General features: G+C 40.2%; 1 protein-coding gene across 2 annotated transcripts; it reads right to left on the bottom strand.

Annotated features, from left to right (window-relative positions):
- Positions 1 to 1656: 1656 nt before the first annotated feature.
- UBE2I (ubiquitin conjugating enzyme E2 I) lies at positions 1657 to 18402 on the bottom strand. 2 transcript variants are annotated; one of them, XM_075179600.1, is made up of 8 exons: positions 18241 to 18402; positions 9425 to 9511; positions 8747 to 8823; positions 8572 to 8655; positions 6271 to 6343; positions 5118 to 5227; positions 4962 to 5041; positions 1657 to 2430 (listed from the first exon to the last, which is right to left on the bottom strand). In XM_075179600.1, the coding sequence occupies exons 3-8, from the start codon at positions 8810 to 8812 to the stop codon at positions 2367 to 2369; spliced, it is 477 nt and encodes a 158-aa protein (XP_075035701.1). In that variant the 5' UTR covers positions 8813 to 8823; positions 9425 to 9511; positions 18241 to 18402; the 3' UTR covers positions 1657 to 2366. The 2 variants fall into 2 exon arrangements, with proteins under 2 accessions (XP_075035701.1, XP_075035702.1); XM_075179601.1 differs by lacking the exon at positions 9425 to 9511.
- Between the last annotated feature and the right edge of the window lie 732 nt (positions 18403 to 19134).

Raw genomic sequence — 19134 nt, 5'->3', positions numbered from 1 at the left:
TACATCAACAAAAGCTGCCACTACAGATTCCTTTTTGAGAAGGAACTTGGGGGAAGAGATAATGTACCATTAAACAAGTTATTTTGCTTATGGAACTCTTCACTGCTTTATTAAGCGCAGGCAGAGACTTATTCACAAACATGGCATTGGAAACCTAAAAAAAAAAAAAAAAAACAACTCACATTACAGAGAAAAAAAAATATATAAAATAAAATCAGCGCAACAGCTGCCATTTTGCAAACCATAACCAAAAGTGTGTTCTACCCTGTGCCAACATCACTAATTCTATGGATTCACAATAAAGCACTTTTTCATTTCACGATGAACTAGTAAAATAATATATATATATATATATATATATATATATATCTATCTGTTCTTGTCCCCTCTGCCCCCATCTTGTCAGGAGTACAGTGATTACATTACATCCTTTCAGTGAAGAGGTAATGGGTGCTATAGTATGGTCTACAGTGCCCATTTTTCTTTATTATTGATTCTTTAGCCACAAAGTGCCTCCAAAATGTCCGCAAGATAATTTTCGGTGGAGATTAGACAGACTTTTCCCGCTTATTTTCCTTACACAAATGACCAGCGTTTTCTACCATAATCGCCAGCAAAGCCCGCTGCACGATGTCCACACGTCACATTGCCAACAATTGAATTCCCTCATTAGACGAACATACCAAGTGTTCAATTGAAGTAGAGGAAAGAACTTTAAACAACCTTGGTCTATCTTCATTTAAGACTATGACAAGGCTGCATGTGTCACGTCAGGAGTGGGAGGAGGTAAGCAAGAAGGCAGAGTCTGGGTTACATAAGGGAAGGTGTACAAACTGCTACAGGCAGATTATGGTGTCAAATGTACTTCAATGCGAATCGCAGTTCTTACATCCAATGAGAGTCAAACTAAAAAAATTAACACACTTTTGGCAAATCCCACACATGTAAATGAAAAAGGTTTAAGCACAAATATGAGGGAGTGGGCATCAAGAATCCCAACAGTTACGCTTTCTGAATAAGCCCTGGATTCTGAAAACAGGAGTCTTAGCATCCTTACTTTCAGTCGTCCACAGTATTGCTTGAGTTCAGGGCACCAGTTGCTTGCACAGAGCAGAGAGGGGCATTCTGTTCGCAGAACTAATCATGAGACTGTACGCTATGGCTTCCCTAGGCACTAGTGTCAGAGAAGACTATTATAGGCTACACAAGAACAGTGTCAACTGAAAGGACAGAAATTAAAAAAAAAAAAAAAATTACGATAATAGTTGGAAACAATACAAGGAACCAGTTTGTTTACCAAAACCAATCAGTTCCAATGGACTTGTTTTATTTGCATCAGTATAGTGGTACAGTGTTCAGGAGATTGCGGAATCTCTAACAAAGATCATTATACTTACCAGGTTTTTGGTTTACTGCTGTTTAGTTAAGTCTGCATTTTGAGATTACAATACATACAGTACGTCAGCCAATTACATCAAGATGCCAGGCTATATTCTAGATATCCTTGTCATGTTCCAAGAAAAAAAACAAAATTTACAGTCAAACTTGTTTCGTTTGTTTTTATACAGAATGCACAGAAAGTGTCAATGTTAATTTACAAGCCAAGATATCTACTTGTATGGTCCTTTTCATGAAAAAGATAAAAGAAACAAAAAAAACTTTATATAAACAGTTTATTTAGTCTAAACAGCAACACAGACAGAACGCCATATAAACACAAAAAGGAAGTGATGCAGAAGCAAGAGGCTGACTGACCGAATCTCAGGCGCTGGGTTGAAACTAAATACAACCCAGGTTCTGAAAGACCTAGAAGGAAATTTAGGGGAGGGGAGGGGAGGGGGTGGAAATTATGACATTGGTTTTTAGTACAGCCAGCTATAGGCTAGATATAGTTCTAAACATCTGTTTAAAGCATGCCTGCATCGGATAGCAAAAAGGAAAAAAAAATAAAATAAAATAAAAAATAAAACAAAATCAAAAACTATAGATTACTAGTGGATTTATAGAAGTATAAAAGTTTATAATTTTACAGCAGTTGAAATACTGACATCAATATTAAAATAAAAGCAAGTTTTACATCATAACAATCAAAATACAAAAAGACTGAAGGAAGAGACCCTGTATGAAAAAACTGGGGGATATTCAGCAAATTTAGAGTTTTATACAAGTGGCGAAAAATGGCAAATGGCACACATATAACCCCCTCCCCTAAGTGACTTATTTGTATTTAGCATCATTCAGTTTTGCAAAAAAAAATTGTTTTTGTAAACAAGTTCTTGCCAAACCAATCCCTTCCTTTTTTTTTTTAAATTTTTATTTTTTTGTGTGTTTTTTGTTTTTATTGTAAGATGCCGCATGGCTGAAGCTTATGATGGCGCAAACTTCTTGGCTTGTGCTCTGACTCTTTTTTCATATTCAACTCTGTTTTGGCTGCAATAAAAAACAAACCAGTGTTAATGACAAATCACAAAGGAGATGCAATGAAATTCAACTGATGTAATAACACTAAAGAAAACAACAGAGTGGTGTTCAGTGGCCTACAAATATTTGATTCTAGACTCTTAAAAGAAACGTTCCTAGTCTCTCCGGCAAACTAGTTTTAGCGGTCATATTCTCTGCAATGTCAAGTTTTAGTAAGAGCTGTGCAGATTACTAGATATTGCTCTGGAGATATTAAATGGAGCCTGAAAACAATGCAGGTCATGGTACCCGTACAAGAACTTATCCCAAACACGAATATAAGATCACAAATGCCCCTAGTTACTCAGTTTTTTATTTAAGGAAATCCATTATTCATGCATCGCACTCTATAGTCTATACACTATAATTGTGCAAACTGCTAACAAATTTGGGTGAGTGGGCCTGTATCACTCCCAGATTAAAGTAAAAAGCAGGTGACGTAAGCTCTTTGGCCAAGACCTACTGGGATGATCCAATTATGAAACCGTTCTCTCTAAAATTATTTACTTAACAAGGCTATTGAGAAAACTCAATAGCAAGAGATTCAGATTCCCACACCAAGATACTAAAGCTGGTTACACACTACAGAAAATTTCTCCCAATGTGATATCTTTAACGATTTTACCAACTGAAAGTTCAGATCCATGCTGATCGGAACACATGATTTTACACGAATTCCCTTCAGATCTGTGCTCTTCATCTGTCAACCATCTGCTGAAAAGATCGACTATTCTTTATGGAGGTATGTCTACACTGTAGGGTGTAGAGTGCATACACACTGCAGAATTTGCCAGACATCAATCATAGTGATTTTTAGTGCATTTATAAAATAAAACCAAACTATATGATGTGCTTTGGTAGGATTAAAAAAACAAAACAAAAACCACAACAGCCCATTATCACAGAAGTCTACACACTAATGCAATATCGGACCCAACTGTAGTTTTATTGTGTGATTAGCAGGATAATCGAATGAAAAACCTGTAGTGTGTACCCAGCTTTAAAAGTGTTAACAATGAGCGGAAGATGACTGTCGCTCAAAAGTTTAGCAGCGAGCACAAACATAACGTATTTAAAAAGAAGGTGCAATGAGATATTGAATCGAAATAGACAACCCGCTAGTGGACAGATAGTAGTACCACCTCTACCTTCCATTAGAAGATCCACATAAAACACAAATGCACATTCCAGCCAAACAGTTGACTCATGTTTGTGCTCATAAATGAATTGCCTTAGGGGCCTGACTATTGGTAACCTATTGCAATCCACATAGACAATAAAGATACATAAGAAATGAGGCATGAAGCAGTGCATAAAGGGGGGGGGTTGCAGGTTCTGACATTATTTGTGTGATGTCAAAGTGTTTAGATTCTTAGACCCATAGCTACACATTTTGCATCAGACACAAATGGACCACTCTCCCCCCCCCCCCCCCTCCCATTTAGAACTTGCATGAAACGCCGGGTAGAGACTCGGCTTGCCTACTTTTGAGAGTGGATGCATCAGATAATGGGGTGGGGTTTATTAGGGCTTCAGTTTTTTCGGATTCCTTGTGTAAACCAGACTAATACTAACAGCAAGACCTTGTTCCAACCTCCTTACCCCCATTAACGCTATCCACCTTGATACACTAAAAAGGGTGGTAGAATATATTCTGTAAATGACTATGATGGGTGACGAGTGCAGAGATTTACTGGTAAGCTGAATCTTGGGACCAAGGTTCCTGTCTGGATGACCCATTTGAGAATTGTGGAAAGCTGCACAGAATGAGGAGCCTGGCTGCCACTGCCTGCAAGGTTTCTATCAGACCCAGCTTGCTGTAGTGGGTCCAAACAACACTCTGGAGACCCTAGAGTCTGGTGCTGCTTACTATTAGCAGCAGTGTTGGGGGACACAAACACCAAGCAAGCTTGTGAGAACTTCACACCTCTGGACATCCATTCAACACCCATTGCGATTTAAAATCCTATGAGGCGGCTAAAATTACTCAGTTGTACTTTGTGCATTTCTTTTATATGGAAGCGTAGTTTTACCAGTGCAAGACGCACCTTTAAGTTCTCCACAAAAAAAACAAACAAAAAAAAAAACAAAAACCAGCAAAACAAAACCTCACAGCCAAAGCAGTGTACAACAACACTGCACACTGCTTTGTGATTAGTTTTCAACCACATAAAATAAAGCTGCCTGGATTTTCTGCTTATCTACTCTACTTAGTGCCCTCACAATTTTCCTACTTCATTACCTCCATTGAGAGGACCTGTGAGGTTTGGGATCACCCAATTCATGCATTTTATTGTCTCTTTACATGGACTATCCGGTCTGTAATGAAGGACACATTATGTGTATTTATTGAATACTGTGATCCCTAAATAACGGTTCTTGAATTTCTAATTCTCATATGCCCATATCACAACATGACCAGTCTCTGAAGAGTACTACACATCTTTTATAAGCGGTCAGCAGGAAATCTGCAACACATTTTACACACAAGAGATACTGACCAGTAAATTGTGTATGCCTCTGCTTGAGCTGGATCTTGTATATTTGGTTCATTTAGAAGTTCTTGTATGCCTAACAAGATCTGGGAAGAGAGGAAGGGAGTTAGCAGAAGTGGTGAATGCTCCTGATCATCCTCTCCTGGTGAATGTGAAGCTTACCTGTTTAATTGTGATTGCTGGCCTCCAATCCTTATCTTCTTCTAAGATAGACAGACACACTGTGCCTGAAGGATATACATTTGGGTGGAATAGGGGAGGCTCAAATTTACCTATAGAAAGAGAGTGTGTCAGCAAACAAGTCTGGGATATGCCAAGGTAGGAAATAACTTCGACCATAAAATTCATTCTTACAAATACTATGGAGTCTGCGAACATTGACACCGAACACAAAGTAAAAAGAGACCAATTTGCTTTAAACATACTGCATTAAGGTAATCAATATGGAAGAGAGAGTCATTGAACTCTTAGACATCAGGTGACCTACAGGATCTGAAGGAGTGCCAGACCCCATATAATACTCCAGAGTGTTTCATTTAATATACTTCACAACCAGAGACGAATTAAACACCCATACCATTCAGATGCACTGTTCTGCAGATAGAACTCATGTAAAAAGGTGGTGCAGGAGCAGATTAATTCAGTTTGCCACATGAGCAACTACTGGTGGAGAGTTCTAAAATACTAGAGCCAGCCGGTAACTGAAGTACACCATGAACAGCTGCAACGCCATGATAAATACCTCAGGACTACTTATTTTAGCTTCATTCTTTTCTGCTACAAAAGTTCGTCAAATCATAGTATGAACCAACGGAGGAGTGTGAACACTGCCTGCATGCAATTCATTTCCAACCATACACCTTGTAATATTGTCCATTTAGTCTATGATATAGACTCTGCATATTGTATTTAGATCAAGCATATAAAACCTCATCGACCTGCAGTGTGAGCCAAGTCTTTGGACAAAGAAAACAATGTATAGCAAGAAGTGGAAGTAATCTGGGCACCCAATTCCATTTCCAAGTTAGGCATCATCCCTGTACAACCAAGGCCAGTGACAGAGATAAAACCACAATTTAATGGCTTTGGAAACCTACATACAGATGGACCCAAGATGTTCTCACAGGAGAAGCCAAGAGCAGGCTTGGGCTAAAGCTGGAGAGCCTACAATTCTGAGTGTGTTGGTGCTTGCTGAAACTTTCAGATCCACAGGCTACCCCAAGCCTGTACTAGAAACATATCCTGTACAAATTTCTTACACAGCATTACAGTATATAGTCTATAATTAGATATTTTGAAGCAAAAATCTACTTACATTTCGGAGGCGAGGAGGGATAATCATCCTTAAAAAGCATCCGTAGTTTAAATAATCCTCCTTCCCAAGGGGTCTGCAGAACATATACAAACAGCATAAAACATTTATGACAAGTCCATGCAATAAACAGTGGGAGAGAGGGGAAAAACAAAAAACCCTCTTGATATCAGCATGCATTCTTCCCCAGGAATCATTTGCATGATAACCTTTTCAGGAAGGAGACCTGGAGCTCCCATGCAGGTCTAAAGACTGAACATTAAATGGTGCACTTTATTGGATGAATTGCAATAGTGGCCTGGTCCACTGCCTCTTCAGCTTATGGGTCCATATACAACTATGAAGTTCACGTGCATTTGTTTGCATGATAAACACAAGAAACAGGTTCAAATACATTTAACAGCCTGTGTTGTAATGAATTACTAAAAATGTATTGAAACCCATTAGGTGGGTATGGACTTCATTAAACAGTATATTTCTTTAGAGACTGCAATACAAAAATAGAGTATTTAGAGCAGAGGTGGCAACCCACAGCTCTTTTGACTTTAAAATGTAGGCACCTGGCTAGCTGGTTGATACTCTTTGGCTGTCAGCAGCGCTCTGGTGCTGACAGACACAGAGCCGACAGCTCAGCTGACTGACAGCAGCCGTGTCATGTGATCTCCTCATATAACGCAGGGAGGTCACATTATGACAGGCTATCCAATCAGGGAAGGAGGAGGAGAGTGTGTGTCTGCAATCCCTCCATCCCCTGTGTGGAATCAGACATCTGTGTTAGAGGCAAGACAGGTAGGTAAGGGGCATGTGGAGAGACTGTTGTGTATGCAAGGGGCACATGGTAAGGTCTGGTGGGAATGTGAAGAGGTCTGAGGGGCATATTGGCTATTTATGACTCTTTATTTATCCCCACTTCAACAGTTCCCTCCACAGCGATTGTGGATACAGAAGCACAGTGAGCTACTGTGGAGGAACCAAGTACCCTGTGAACCCTGCTCTGCTGGACACAGCGGCTAGGCAAGATCAGAGTTGATTATTCTGAAGATTTTCTTCTTGTTCACTTAGTAAGATATTATAAATTATGCTATATTTTCAATGTGTATTATGTATGCACATATTAATACTGTGTATATGTACACACATACACAAGGCAAAGTTGGCTATTTGCTGTATCTATGGATATTTTTGGGCTCTGACTGGTTGGCAACCCCTGATCTAGAGCATACCAAATAAGATAAAAAAAAACAAGTTTTAAAAGCAAAATTACACAAACTTATTATTTTAATGGAATTGCAAGATTGGTGGCAAATTAACAAATAAGCTAAACACACACACAGTACATTTTGAAGAAATTAGAAGTTCTATACAGATGAATAACCTTAACCTGGCACTTAAGCATCTCCCCGAAAAACACAGGTTTTCCAAATTTTCCAGACACAGGTGTAGTCACTAATTGCAAACGCATTTCAAGGCTGCAGTCATGTGTGCGCTTAAAGTTAAAGTTCATCAAGTGGAGTTGTGACCAAGTCTTAAAACATTCCTAGTGTGCAACATGAGCTGGCGTTTAGGTTATTTTTTGTTAGCTGCAATTCAATCAAACCATGGTATTGCAATTAGAAATGAACCCCCCCCCCCCCCCCCACCCCCACCCACCCTACCAAATCAACCAGGAACACTGCCAAATGGGGGGGGCGGCTTTCTGGACCATTATTTTATTGTAGTCTTCCAGGAAAAATCTTCATTAAGGTGTTTGTACAGGTCAAGACCGACAAACAGTTAGATTGATTTGGGACTCATTGTCCAAGAAGAAAAGATAATTAACAAAAAAAAATAAAAAAAAATAAAACACCTCTATGTACGTCATTATCGGTAAGGTTTAAAAAACAGGTGTCATTCATAACATGACAGAGACATGATACAGGAACACAGATGGAGGAGGTGGGAACAGACAAGGGGAGAGAATCCCGCCTGCGAGTGCTTACAGTCTAATGTTGATCTGGTGGTTGGAAAATATCTGCATTCCCCCAACATCTCTAGGGGAACCGGTATGACAGGCGATTTACACACTTTCGTTTAAAAAAATTGCTCACACTAACAAATTGTGTTACAGAATTATTGGTCATAAATTCTAGAAATAAAATGCAGAGGCACAATACGCCAATCTGCCTGTATTTGTTTTTTTAACACAAGTCAATCAAATTAATTTAAAAAAATATATATAATAGATAGATATATATCTCTATCTCTATATCTATGAGGCTGGAGCTAAATACAATAAAAAGGAAATAGTATGGACCTCAGTCTTACCCCTTTCTTGCCTGGAATAGCACACTCCCAGTTCATCAAATTCATTGTGCCATCTGGATTTTTTGTTGGTACTGCCACAAAACCCTTACAAAATAAAAGTTACAGTTAAAAAAACAAAAATAAAAAACAATAAAACACTTTAACACTCATTTAAAAACAAACAATGCACACTTACAAAAGGATGGTCTTTTCTCCAAGCTTTTCTCTCCTGTGCGAGTCTGCTCAGGGCTATGCCAGACATAGTTTGGGTTTCTGTAATGTAAACAATAGGGTCAGATGATCTTAAAATTACACAGGTAGAGCATTAATCAATTATTGCATTATACCACCATCTAGTGTCCAAAACTCTCACTGCAGAATACAGAGCATTTCATCAGCATTTATTAAAAGAAAGGACATCAGAATGCTAAGGCGAAGGTATGCTTATCAGAAATGCAACAGTATTTAGAAGCATTAGCCTGTCAGCAGTTACGGGAAGGATACAACAGTTATTTCCCAGTTACCATATGATGAAATAAAAACTAGATCTCACTATATAAGACAATTTATTGGAGTAACAAGTGTCAGAGCTTATTCGAGTAAGGGAAAAGAGAATAAAGAAAAAACAAACCCACACACCACATAGAACATCTCTTCATAATTACATTTCCCTTCCCTGTTATCGCTCGGTCATCTGCATAGATATCACTTTCCCACCCCCAGAGGAATAATATAGATCTTTGTTGAGTCCACATAATTGTTGCCATGCTCGGCTAAACAGCACCAAAATTACAATACAAATTTATGTCATGGGCACAATTACACTAAAGCAGAATTGTTACTAAGTGAAGCGACATAAGAGATTACAACTCACTTTTTTTGGATGCAGAAAACCCACTTTGATAAGTTCTCCAAGTCTATAAATACCACTGCCTACTTTTTTCCTCTGGGTGTAGTAGTCCTACAAGAAAGCAGCCTATTAGGGCTCATACATGTGGGCATTACACAAAAAGCCTGTTAAAAGCTTAGAAATCTAAGTGTAAGGATATGGCTATGTACTTTATGAGGATTCCCATAGCACTCCATTATACTGTACCACGCATTAAAGCTTCCGGACACTGCAGGCAACGCCGAAATTGACCCAAAGAAATAGATCATCAGCCTCCTTAACTTTATTTTAAAGCGTAGTAAAAACTGTTTAAGAGCCAACCAATTATTTGTTGTCAAGATTAAAAAAATAAAAGTAAAAAAAAATAAATAATAATTTAGGGGATCGTCAAAAGAGTAAAATAAAACATAGCTACAAGGCACCAGTATATAAACAGTAATGTACAACTACTGATGGGACACAGGACAGTCCTACAATATAGCATTTTTTGAAAGTCTGCAGCACAAGTTTTTACATCAATACATCCCCCCCCCCCCTCCCCTCCCAAGTAATAAATATGGGGATAGAGTCCATTCCTTCATAAAGCCAGGAGACTTTTAAAAATGATTAAGTACAAAATAAAACAGCCAAAGAATAAAATGACCTGCAGGCACGTCACTGACAGTATTAACAGGAGGACCCCATTAGCAGAGTGTGATCAGATTGTATATGGATTACTATGGGTGTGCTAGTCATGTTTGCTTTATGTAATCACTGCATTATTTTTTCAAAAGGCCAACTATGAGTCATGCTGCGCATTACATTTTAAAATACAGATTGCAGGCACAAGACCAATGGTTACCAAAAAGTTGAAGTGAAACAGAAACAGTACAGTGGGAGACAATGAAAAGAAGAATCTACTAGCAGGAACACTTAAATTGCGATGACCCATTGCGGCCTGTAGAAGGTTCCTGCCAGGAGACTCCGCATTCAGGAGACCCCAGCATTGGATCTCATTTGCTTAATATGTACACGGCAGCAGTGAGAGACTGGCTACATGGGCAGATGTGGCCAGGACATTGAGGGAGCAGTTCAGTCCAATGCATATAGATAGGTCAGGTAATTATATATAAATAGCTCAATAAAATTTGGACAGTGTGCCGTAAGCATTTTATGACACCACATATCTAAGTTCTAGAAGACTATTTCAACAGCGGTCATACACAATGCAGTTAGCAAAATACTAGCCACTTAACTCTGCATAGATTTGAAGGGGCACCATCATAGGTTAATTAATCAATGTTACAAAAATAAGAAATGTCAAGATACTCCCCTCCCCCTCTGGGGTCACAGAGAATGCACAATTAAAGCTCCTTTAACAGACTTAATATCCAGCCATGTTTTATTACCATGTTTTTCCCCTTTTGTAAAGCACTGCAGACTACACAGGCGCTAAATAAATGTTAGAAACGAACTGCCACTGCAAAATGGCGTTTTGCCTACTTGTCTGGGATCCAAAGCACATTCTAGCTTCATTTATGGCTTAATCATTAGAGTTCTGGGACATCAGGACTGTCTTTACAATGTGTCACGTTTGTGCATGCAGACAGCAATCAATAGATACTTGTGCATATAAAAGTGTATTTAGGTATAAAACCCATCACGGTGGACAGTACATCACTATGGCAATCCATAGCTCCCAAGAACTGTCCTTTCACGGGGAAGAGGCTCCGAGACCACAAGCTAATCAGGGAAAACCACCTAAAAGTCATAATTACTACATGTCCATTTACAGATACTTTTCTCCAGCCTAATAGGATGTCCCCCTGCTCTACATGACCTCTGGTGCAGGCAGAATTTTAATGAAAGAATTTAAAGAAGCGTTTCTGCTTTAACAATTCAGCCACCATTAACACAAAATGAATAAAAAGGCTGTAGTAGACTAGAACTTCTAATGAGACCAATGAGTCGCACTTTTGCTCCTAAAAAAATGTCATGCTACAAACATCACATAGTTACGAGCAGCCCCAATGCAATACTCCAGACATTCCTGTATAGGGAACTTGACTTGAATGTGACTGATCTTGGTGGAGACCACCAAGATCAGTCACATTCCAAATAGACCACCTGTGTGCAAAGGTGGGATAATTATTGTTCCAGTCAAATTATTTTACCTTGGCAAAAAAAAAAAAAAATGCCCCCCACCCCCCCCTTTTTTTTTTATTTCAAACAAGAGGTTGCCCTAGTACTTACACAACTCAAAAAGTTAATTCCAACGCTGCATGGAGCATTTACAAGGACTTAGGGCTAGATTTACTAAGCTGCGGGTTTGAAAAAGTGGGGATGTTGCCTATAGCAACCAGATTCTAGCTTTCATTTATTTAGTACATTCTACAAAATGACAGCTAGAATCTGATTGGTTGCTATAGGCAACATCCCCACTTTTTCAAACCCACAGCTTAGTAAATCTAGCCCTTAGACTCTAAAATAGGAACACTATACTGCAAGGAAGCTTACACAAAACATTTTAATTAAAATGACTAAAAGACTAATTCCATTTTTCATCACGCGTGGATATTAGCCTTAACTTGCACAGATTTGTCCATTCAGGCATCAGGCCACATGGTAATGTGAAGCAAGCTGCTCTGTGCTCCCTTCAACTAACAGATCAGCCAGTGAGCAAGTGGAGGTGTCTTTGGGTTGGCCCAGTTTCCTATCCGCTGTATCAGACTTAACCCAACTGGATCAGTTTTAATATGACACAATATGGCCCCACACTGTACAATGATCAGCCAATTGAACCAAAAACAATGCTACCATACACAAGTGTGCACTTGGTCAGCCGAACTAATTCACAGGTATCATTTTCTGAAAGTTATTAATTTAGCGCCTACATATTACGCATCGCTTTACAGAGAATGTTTATTCAAAGCAGTCCCTGCCCCAATGGAGCGTATAGTCTAAATTCCCTAACACAGTAGTGTCAGAAGTCAATTAACCTACCAGTATGTCTTTGGACTGCGGAGAAAATTGGAACAGGCAACAATACAAACCAATATGGCACTGTGCTGCCCCAAAAAAACTGACAATTTAACATTTAGAGGGATCAATATTTTGTCATTTTAAAGATAATAGGCAGAAGGGAGAAAAAAAAAAAAAGAGGGTTCAAGGGGAATGGTATGACGCATACATTGGACATTCACTTCAAATGGGGTGGCCCTTTTTTGTATGTAAAAGATTACAGTACCAAATATACAAATTCACTAGACAGAGCTGCCAATGAAGAAATTACTTCTCCCATTGCATCCTCAAGGAACTCATACCATTAGGTGAAGCCATCTACTAAGACTACTTAGAGAGTAGAGGATTATCTGATCATGCCCTCACCCCACAAAAATAAAATAAAAAAAAATAGCTACCATCAAAACAGTTCTGGACGCTTTATAGAACCTATGCAAAATCTCCACTCAAGTGCCCCAGTTTCTTCTTTCTCCTGCAAGTTTCTTTATCCCAATTGTAAAGTGCTACAGAATTTGCTGGCGCTATATAAATAAATGTTGATGATGATGATGGTGACACTTTCCATACACTGCTTCTTACGGGCACTCTCTCATTTGCCATTCAAGGAAATATAATTTTGTTCAAAATGTGAAGGAAGTCTTGCACATAAACTATAGCCATTAGGAGATCTAGAAACAGCTGCAAGGAGATTTTCAGAAGTCAACGACACTGGCAACATAAAATATATTTTGGCCCTAACCAAATTTTTCTAGTTGCTATGGGAGCAGGAAAATAAAAACTGGGAGCTCCTTTATCTTTACGCTATATAGCTAAAGAACCAATGAAATACTGTAAAACATTTACCGGTATATGGTAAATTAATGAATAGACTAATGTCTCTACATATCAGTAAGTGGCAATAATGCAAAGAAAGGTTTAGCAGTCTTTTCCATATGCAATATAAATATGTGTTTTAGTGATAATGTTTTGACATATGAATCACTGGAACTTTGATCTGATGCTCCCAGCTATTGTGACATGGACGCTGGTAACATTTTGGAGAACTTTGCACTAAAGTATCTAGGGCACTACTCTGTATATTTGTAGCAAATCATTTGTGAATATTTTACTCACATACTACTTCAAATGCTTTGTTATTCTGGTATTGATATTTCCTCTCTACACAAAGATTAGGCAATATCGATATGATCTTGCCAGCATTTCTACTTGGGAGCGTACATAATGGGCAAGGTAGGAAAATTGATGCAATACCAAAAAATTCTATTTGTAAATAGCCACTACCGATCCAACCACTTCCATAATCAGTGGAAACTGCAGTTGGATTAAGCTACAAGTCAAGAAACAGTAAGTACACAGTAACCTATTTTTGGAGCTTCATCAGATATTGTACAGCCTCAGACACTAGCCTGCTTCTCTCATTAGATATGACACACCCTCTCACAATCCCTTTGTTGCTTTAAATTATTCCCGTCATCCACCAGACCCCACCTAACCAGTGGAAGACGCTTATATCAGGGTCCACCCACTGGATGAGTAGTATCCATTACCTTTGAAGTACAAAGCAACAAAATACATACTCATGAAATGGCTAATGAAGACAAGGATAAGCCAAGTAGGAAGCTTTGCTGTGCAGCCATTTACCAAGTCAACTACACCCACCAAGACAGAAAAGCAAAACCACCGTTCATATCAAACTTTATGGTGTTAAAACACAAGGTGGTATCAGATTGAAGTACAAGATGGATAAGTGAGAAAAAGGCACAGTGTGCATGTCATCTTGTGCTCTTTTGTCATTATAATGCGTTCACTGTGCAACAAAGATGTCAATGCAGTGAGATAGCACTTTTTTTTTCCTTGAAAAGCGTGCTTTAAGTACTCAAAGTAGAAACCGGAGCCAGATTACTATGCTTCCAGAAGTCCAAATCCACAGGAAACTTTACTCATTATGCAGAAACATGTTCTGTATGAGCTTTCCATTGGTGAGATTGCTGTTTAAAGCCAGACTCAGCGAAAACGCTAAATTAGTTATTAATATGTGCTTGCATGGATTTAAGCAATCGGTTCTCCAGCTCCTGGCTGCTCATCCATTCTAAAAGGCACCCTTACGCATGGGGAAAATAAAATAAAAAGTATACAGGTTTTAGTTAGCATTTTAAAGCTACTTTTAAATTACCCCACACCAACTAACATCTGCAGCTGGCCAAAACTGAACTTGTGGTCTTCTCTCCATCAAGAGTCTCCAACCCTCCCAACCTCTCCATCACGGTTGACCCCAGCATCTCCTCTGTTCCACAACACCGCCTGGGTGTCATTTTTGATTCCTCCCTCTCCTCCGCACCCCACATTCAATGTCTTGTCCAATCCTGTTGCTTACAGCTCCGCAACATCACTCATAGCAAATCCTTCCACTCCCAGAACACAATCAAGACTTATCCACTCCCTGACCATTTCTCAACTCGACTACTGCAACCTTCTTCTTACTGGCCTCCCGAGCTTCCATCTTGTTCCTCTTCGATCTATACAGAATGCTGCAGCCAGACTTAGCTACTGCTCTCGAAGCTCCACATCTGCCTACCCTTTCCCTACAGAATCCTCCTTAAACTCCTCACACTCACAAGACCCTCTCCAACTCCACTGCTCCCTACATACTGCCTCCCATCCCTCCGGTCAGCCAATGATATAGACACCTCCCCCCCCCCCCCCCCTACTGGTAACCACATCTCACTCCCATATCCCAGATTTCTCCCGTGCTGTCCCCCACCACTGGAACAATCTCCCTCATTCTATCAGACTATTCCCTAGCCCATATAGCTTCAAATGGTCATTGAAAACCCACCGGTTCATAAAAGCCTACCAGTCCTCCACTTAATCATTTCACCATGTAGAATATCTAACCCTTATCCTCATCCTCATGCTTCTTGCCCTCAGATCCACTTACACTGGCTTACCCCCATGTATCAACCATTTGTCTGCTCCTTTCCCTTTAGATTGTAAGCTCATAGTGAGGAGGGCCCTCTTCCCTCCTGTTCTCATTCTCACTAACCACAAGTACTTGGTTCATGTTTGACATGCAGTGGTAACATGTCCCTGGCATTTAACCCAATGCCAGTAGGAGACCAGTCTAGAAGACAAGTGGGTGCCAATGCTTATTTTCTGAGACAGAAAAAAAAAATATATATATATATTTTTTTTTAACTTAAGACGAGTACCCCCTTTCACTCTTCAGCACTCCCCTTGCCTCCCAAGAGCAGCAATCCCAAAAGGGTAGCATAGTATTGTAAAGCTCCACAACTCTTAAACATTCTTTCCAAGCCCCAAACAGACAAAAGTGACAAAGCATCATTTTTCAAAATGCCAATAAATAACATTACTACAGATTTCTAAGTTTACAAGGCATTATAAGCCACAATCTTTTAGTTTTGCTCACCTAATATAACAATAAGATGCCGTCACAATAACTACCACTGCTGCCTTTTAGTACTGGACCATGGACTAAACTCCAACACTCCAAAGACATACTAATAGGTAACCTGGCTCCAACCTATCTGGCCTTGGTCTGTTTGGATTCATATACCATAAAAGTGTGATTGTGCCAGTGGATAAGGGACTGAAGTACTAGAACAAGGTTTTGATTCCACAACACTGAAATATGTTGGCACTTCATAAATATTAGAATGGTACCAAGAATATTTAGGGATCTATATAAATGCAGCAAAAAAGCTGATTTTCTATCGACACTATCTTTATATACTGCTATGCCAGGACAGTCTCAGGAGACCAGATTGTATATTAACAAAAAAAAAAATTTGCTTTTTAAAAAAAAAAAAAAAAAATATATAGCACTGTTGTGGCCAGTGATGAACTCTTTATGTATAGGATGAAACCCTATCTGTGGCAAAAAACACTGTTTTTGCTGGAGAAAGGGCTTTTCACCTTTTAATAAATAGGCCAGTACACCACTACAACATTGTTGCTAGTTTCTATGTGCAGATGTTGTTAATGAAGCACAGCAAGTCATTCTATGGGGCATATTTAAGAAAGCACGATAATGCTTTTACCAGGTAATTAAGGTGCCTCCATGTCCTCCACAAATTTATGAAAGGTGCACCGCAGCAGATATCGGGGATATCTGCTGCTTTGCACTCCTCTTCGTTTTTGGGAGCAGTCACCATTCAACAGTATGGGGACTGCTCCCGGCTGCAATCTAACAAGTTCCGAAAAAACATTTTTTCCGGAAGCTTGTCTTGGTAATGTACGCCAGCTGAAATGAAAAAATCCAATGCTGTCAGCTCTGCTCCGAAGAGCAGAGCTGGACAGCGCATGTGTGGAGGGATCACATGATCCCTCCCTGTCACTCACCGCTCGCAGAATTGCAGAGACAGAGCAGAGATCTTCGAACTGCACATGCGCAAACTGCTGTTTCTGTGTTCCGTTTTTAATAAATTTGAGAAATAGTTCAATCCTTATAAATGCGATAAGGATTGATAACTATTTCTCATTTCTGCCGATGATTGATAAATGTGCCCCTATAAGCTTCCCGTTACTTTTTCTCCTCAAAAAAATGAATGAGAAATGCAGACATCACCAACAAGGGTTTAACAAAAAAGTCTGACTGATAATTACTACTAATTAAACACTGAGCTAGTCATCAGTATATTTGCTTTTGTTGAATTTGGAAAATCACTCTTTTAAACAAAACAAAAAAAAGATAAAAATCTAAAGCTATCAAATAAGCCATTAGGGCTTTTCCACCAAAGTAATTATGCTTACACCCTTTCTGTTCTATCCCTATGTATCCTAAAACAAGGATGTAAAAATTCCCCTCACAGATGAAGCTGAAGGATTCTGTGGGATACTGCTACTACACTAGGACAGTTTAATGTTACATAGTTAGAAAGGGGAAGACTGAAATAACTCCTTCCCTAGAAGGGATATAGTTGTAAATATCATGGTCTCAGCAGATTTAATGGCAAGGACCATTTCCCTTAATAAAAAAAAAAAAATCAAGTTACCTGATGATTGAACATATTACTAAATACAAAAGGAGTTGATATTATCCCTACCAAGTTGTTTTGTTTTATTTTTAAAGTGTTTATTTTTTAATAGACACCAGTCTATTAAGTTCAGTGTTTCCTGAATTCTAACCACGTTGATTCAGAGGAAGGCAAAGCCCCAGAAGACTTGTACATCCAATGCAGCTTTGAATGGTATAAACTAATCTGGATTTCCCATTCCTTTTATAGTTCAACAGGAGTGATTACATGCCATTGGGTCTGTGTACAGGGAGTCTTGACAGGTGAGGGGCCCATGCTGATAGGGACTTAGGAGAGACCTAATGTAAGAGGTGTAAGCAGTAACTTGGATCACAGGTTAGATGATAAACCAATGTATCACACGCAGGTGTAAGGAGGACAGGGCAGGAAGTGCCGCTAACGAGGCTTTAGCTTCACTTACCCCCCACCCAGGTGGGTGACACCAAGCAGAGCTGCAGCAAGGGAAGTGCTCACTCACACTCACTGAGAATGAATGGGAAGGGGGGGAAGGGGTGCCTATGTTGCGGGACAGCCATGGGGGATACAAGGACCCCTCCTCTCTCCAGAATGAGGGCAGCCAGCAGACACGACGTATGTATGAGCACAGCACACGGGGCCGCCGTGTCACCCCCCCATGATACCCCGGATGATGGGGGTTACGGATCACTCCCTCCCCCCTGGTCACGATGCATCCCTCCCGCCTCCCTCGCCGCGATCCTGGGGGAGGTATGGCCCCCCATTTCTCTGTGGCCCCCGGGGCCCGCTCACCTGCAACGGCTTCACCCCCTGACAATCCGGGCTCCGCGGCGGTGACTGCTCTTTGTCTCGGGACAAAGCCCCTGAAGTTTCCCTCCTGAAGCAGTACTGAGCCTGACCCAGACTAAATAGGACCTCATGTCACAAGGACCCCTGTCATGGGCTGTCCACGCACATGCCTGCACGGGGGGAAACCCCGCCAAAGCCCGGGGTGCCACCCAGCCCGCCGGGGATTTTACACCGTAAATTAAAGTTAATCACCCGTTAGATGACCGGATCTCGCTTCCCTGAGATCAGTACGTTCCCCATCAGTATGCCCCCGCCAGGTATACGGGACCCGGGTTCTAGTTTATCACTAAAATGCCAATGATAAAAAGTGACTGCTGCATTAATATAGGGAATGTTACATCGTGCACCTATAGCTATCAGACACTACGCACATTTTATTACAGTAAAATTATAATTAATGTTTGCACAGGCAACTCTCAAGACAGCTACACACTTAAAGGAGCCGCGTTCTAAATATTAGGGACCGTCTGCAAAGCGCCAGTCGGGATGAAGGACTAGGCCTTGGGGAATGTGTAGCAAGCTGTAGTAACGCGGTTTGGGCAGATAACCGCCTATAGGCACTATATGTCGCGAGAGCAGTCGACAAGTCATCGATATATATCGAAGAATAGTGTTGGGGCTCATATATTCAACCGGTAGTACTGTGCGAGGCCTAATGTGGCTCAGGGTTTTTCCTCGTCTGTCAACGGGAATCCGATTCCGGCTCGGAGAAAGCTCGCTTCTGATTGAAGCTACCAGTGAGAAGTGGGCGGAGACAGGAGATCCCGACCAATCACAAGGCTCGTAACAAAGGCGCACCGCTTCTGTAGAGAGCAGAACAGAAGAGTGCAGATGGTC

This window comes from Mixophyes fleayi, chromosome 7 (assembly GCF_038048845.1).
Source record: "Mixophyes fleayi isolate aMixFle1 chromosome 7, aMixFle1.hap1, whole genome shotgun sequence".
In the NCBI taxonomy this organism is placed as follows: domain Eukaryota; kingdom Metazoa; phylum Chordata; class Amphibia; order Anura; family Limnodynastidae; genus Mixophyes; species Mixophyes fleayi.
This window is presented reverse-complemented; position numbering and strand designations above follow the sequence as displayed.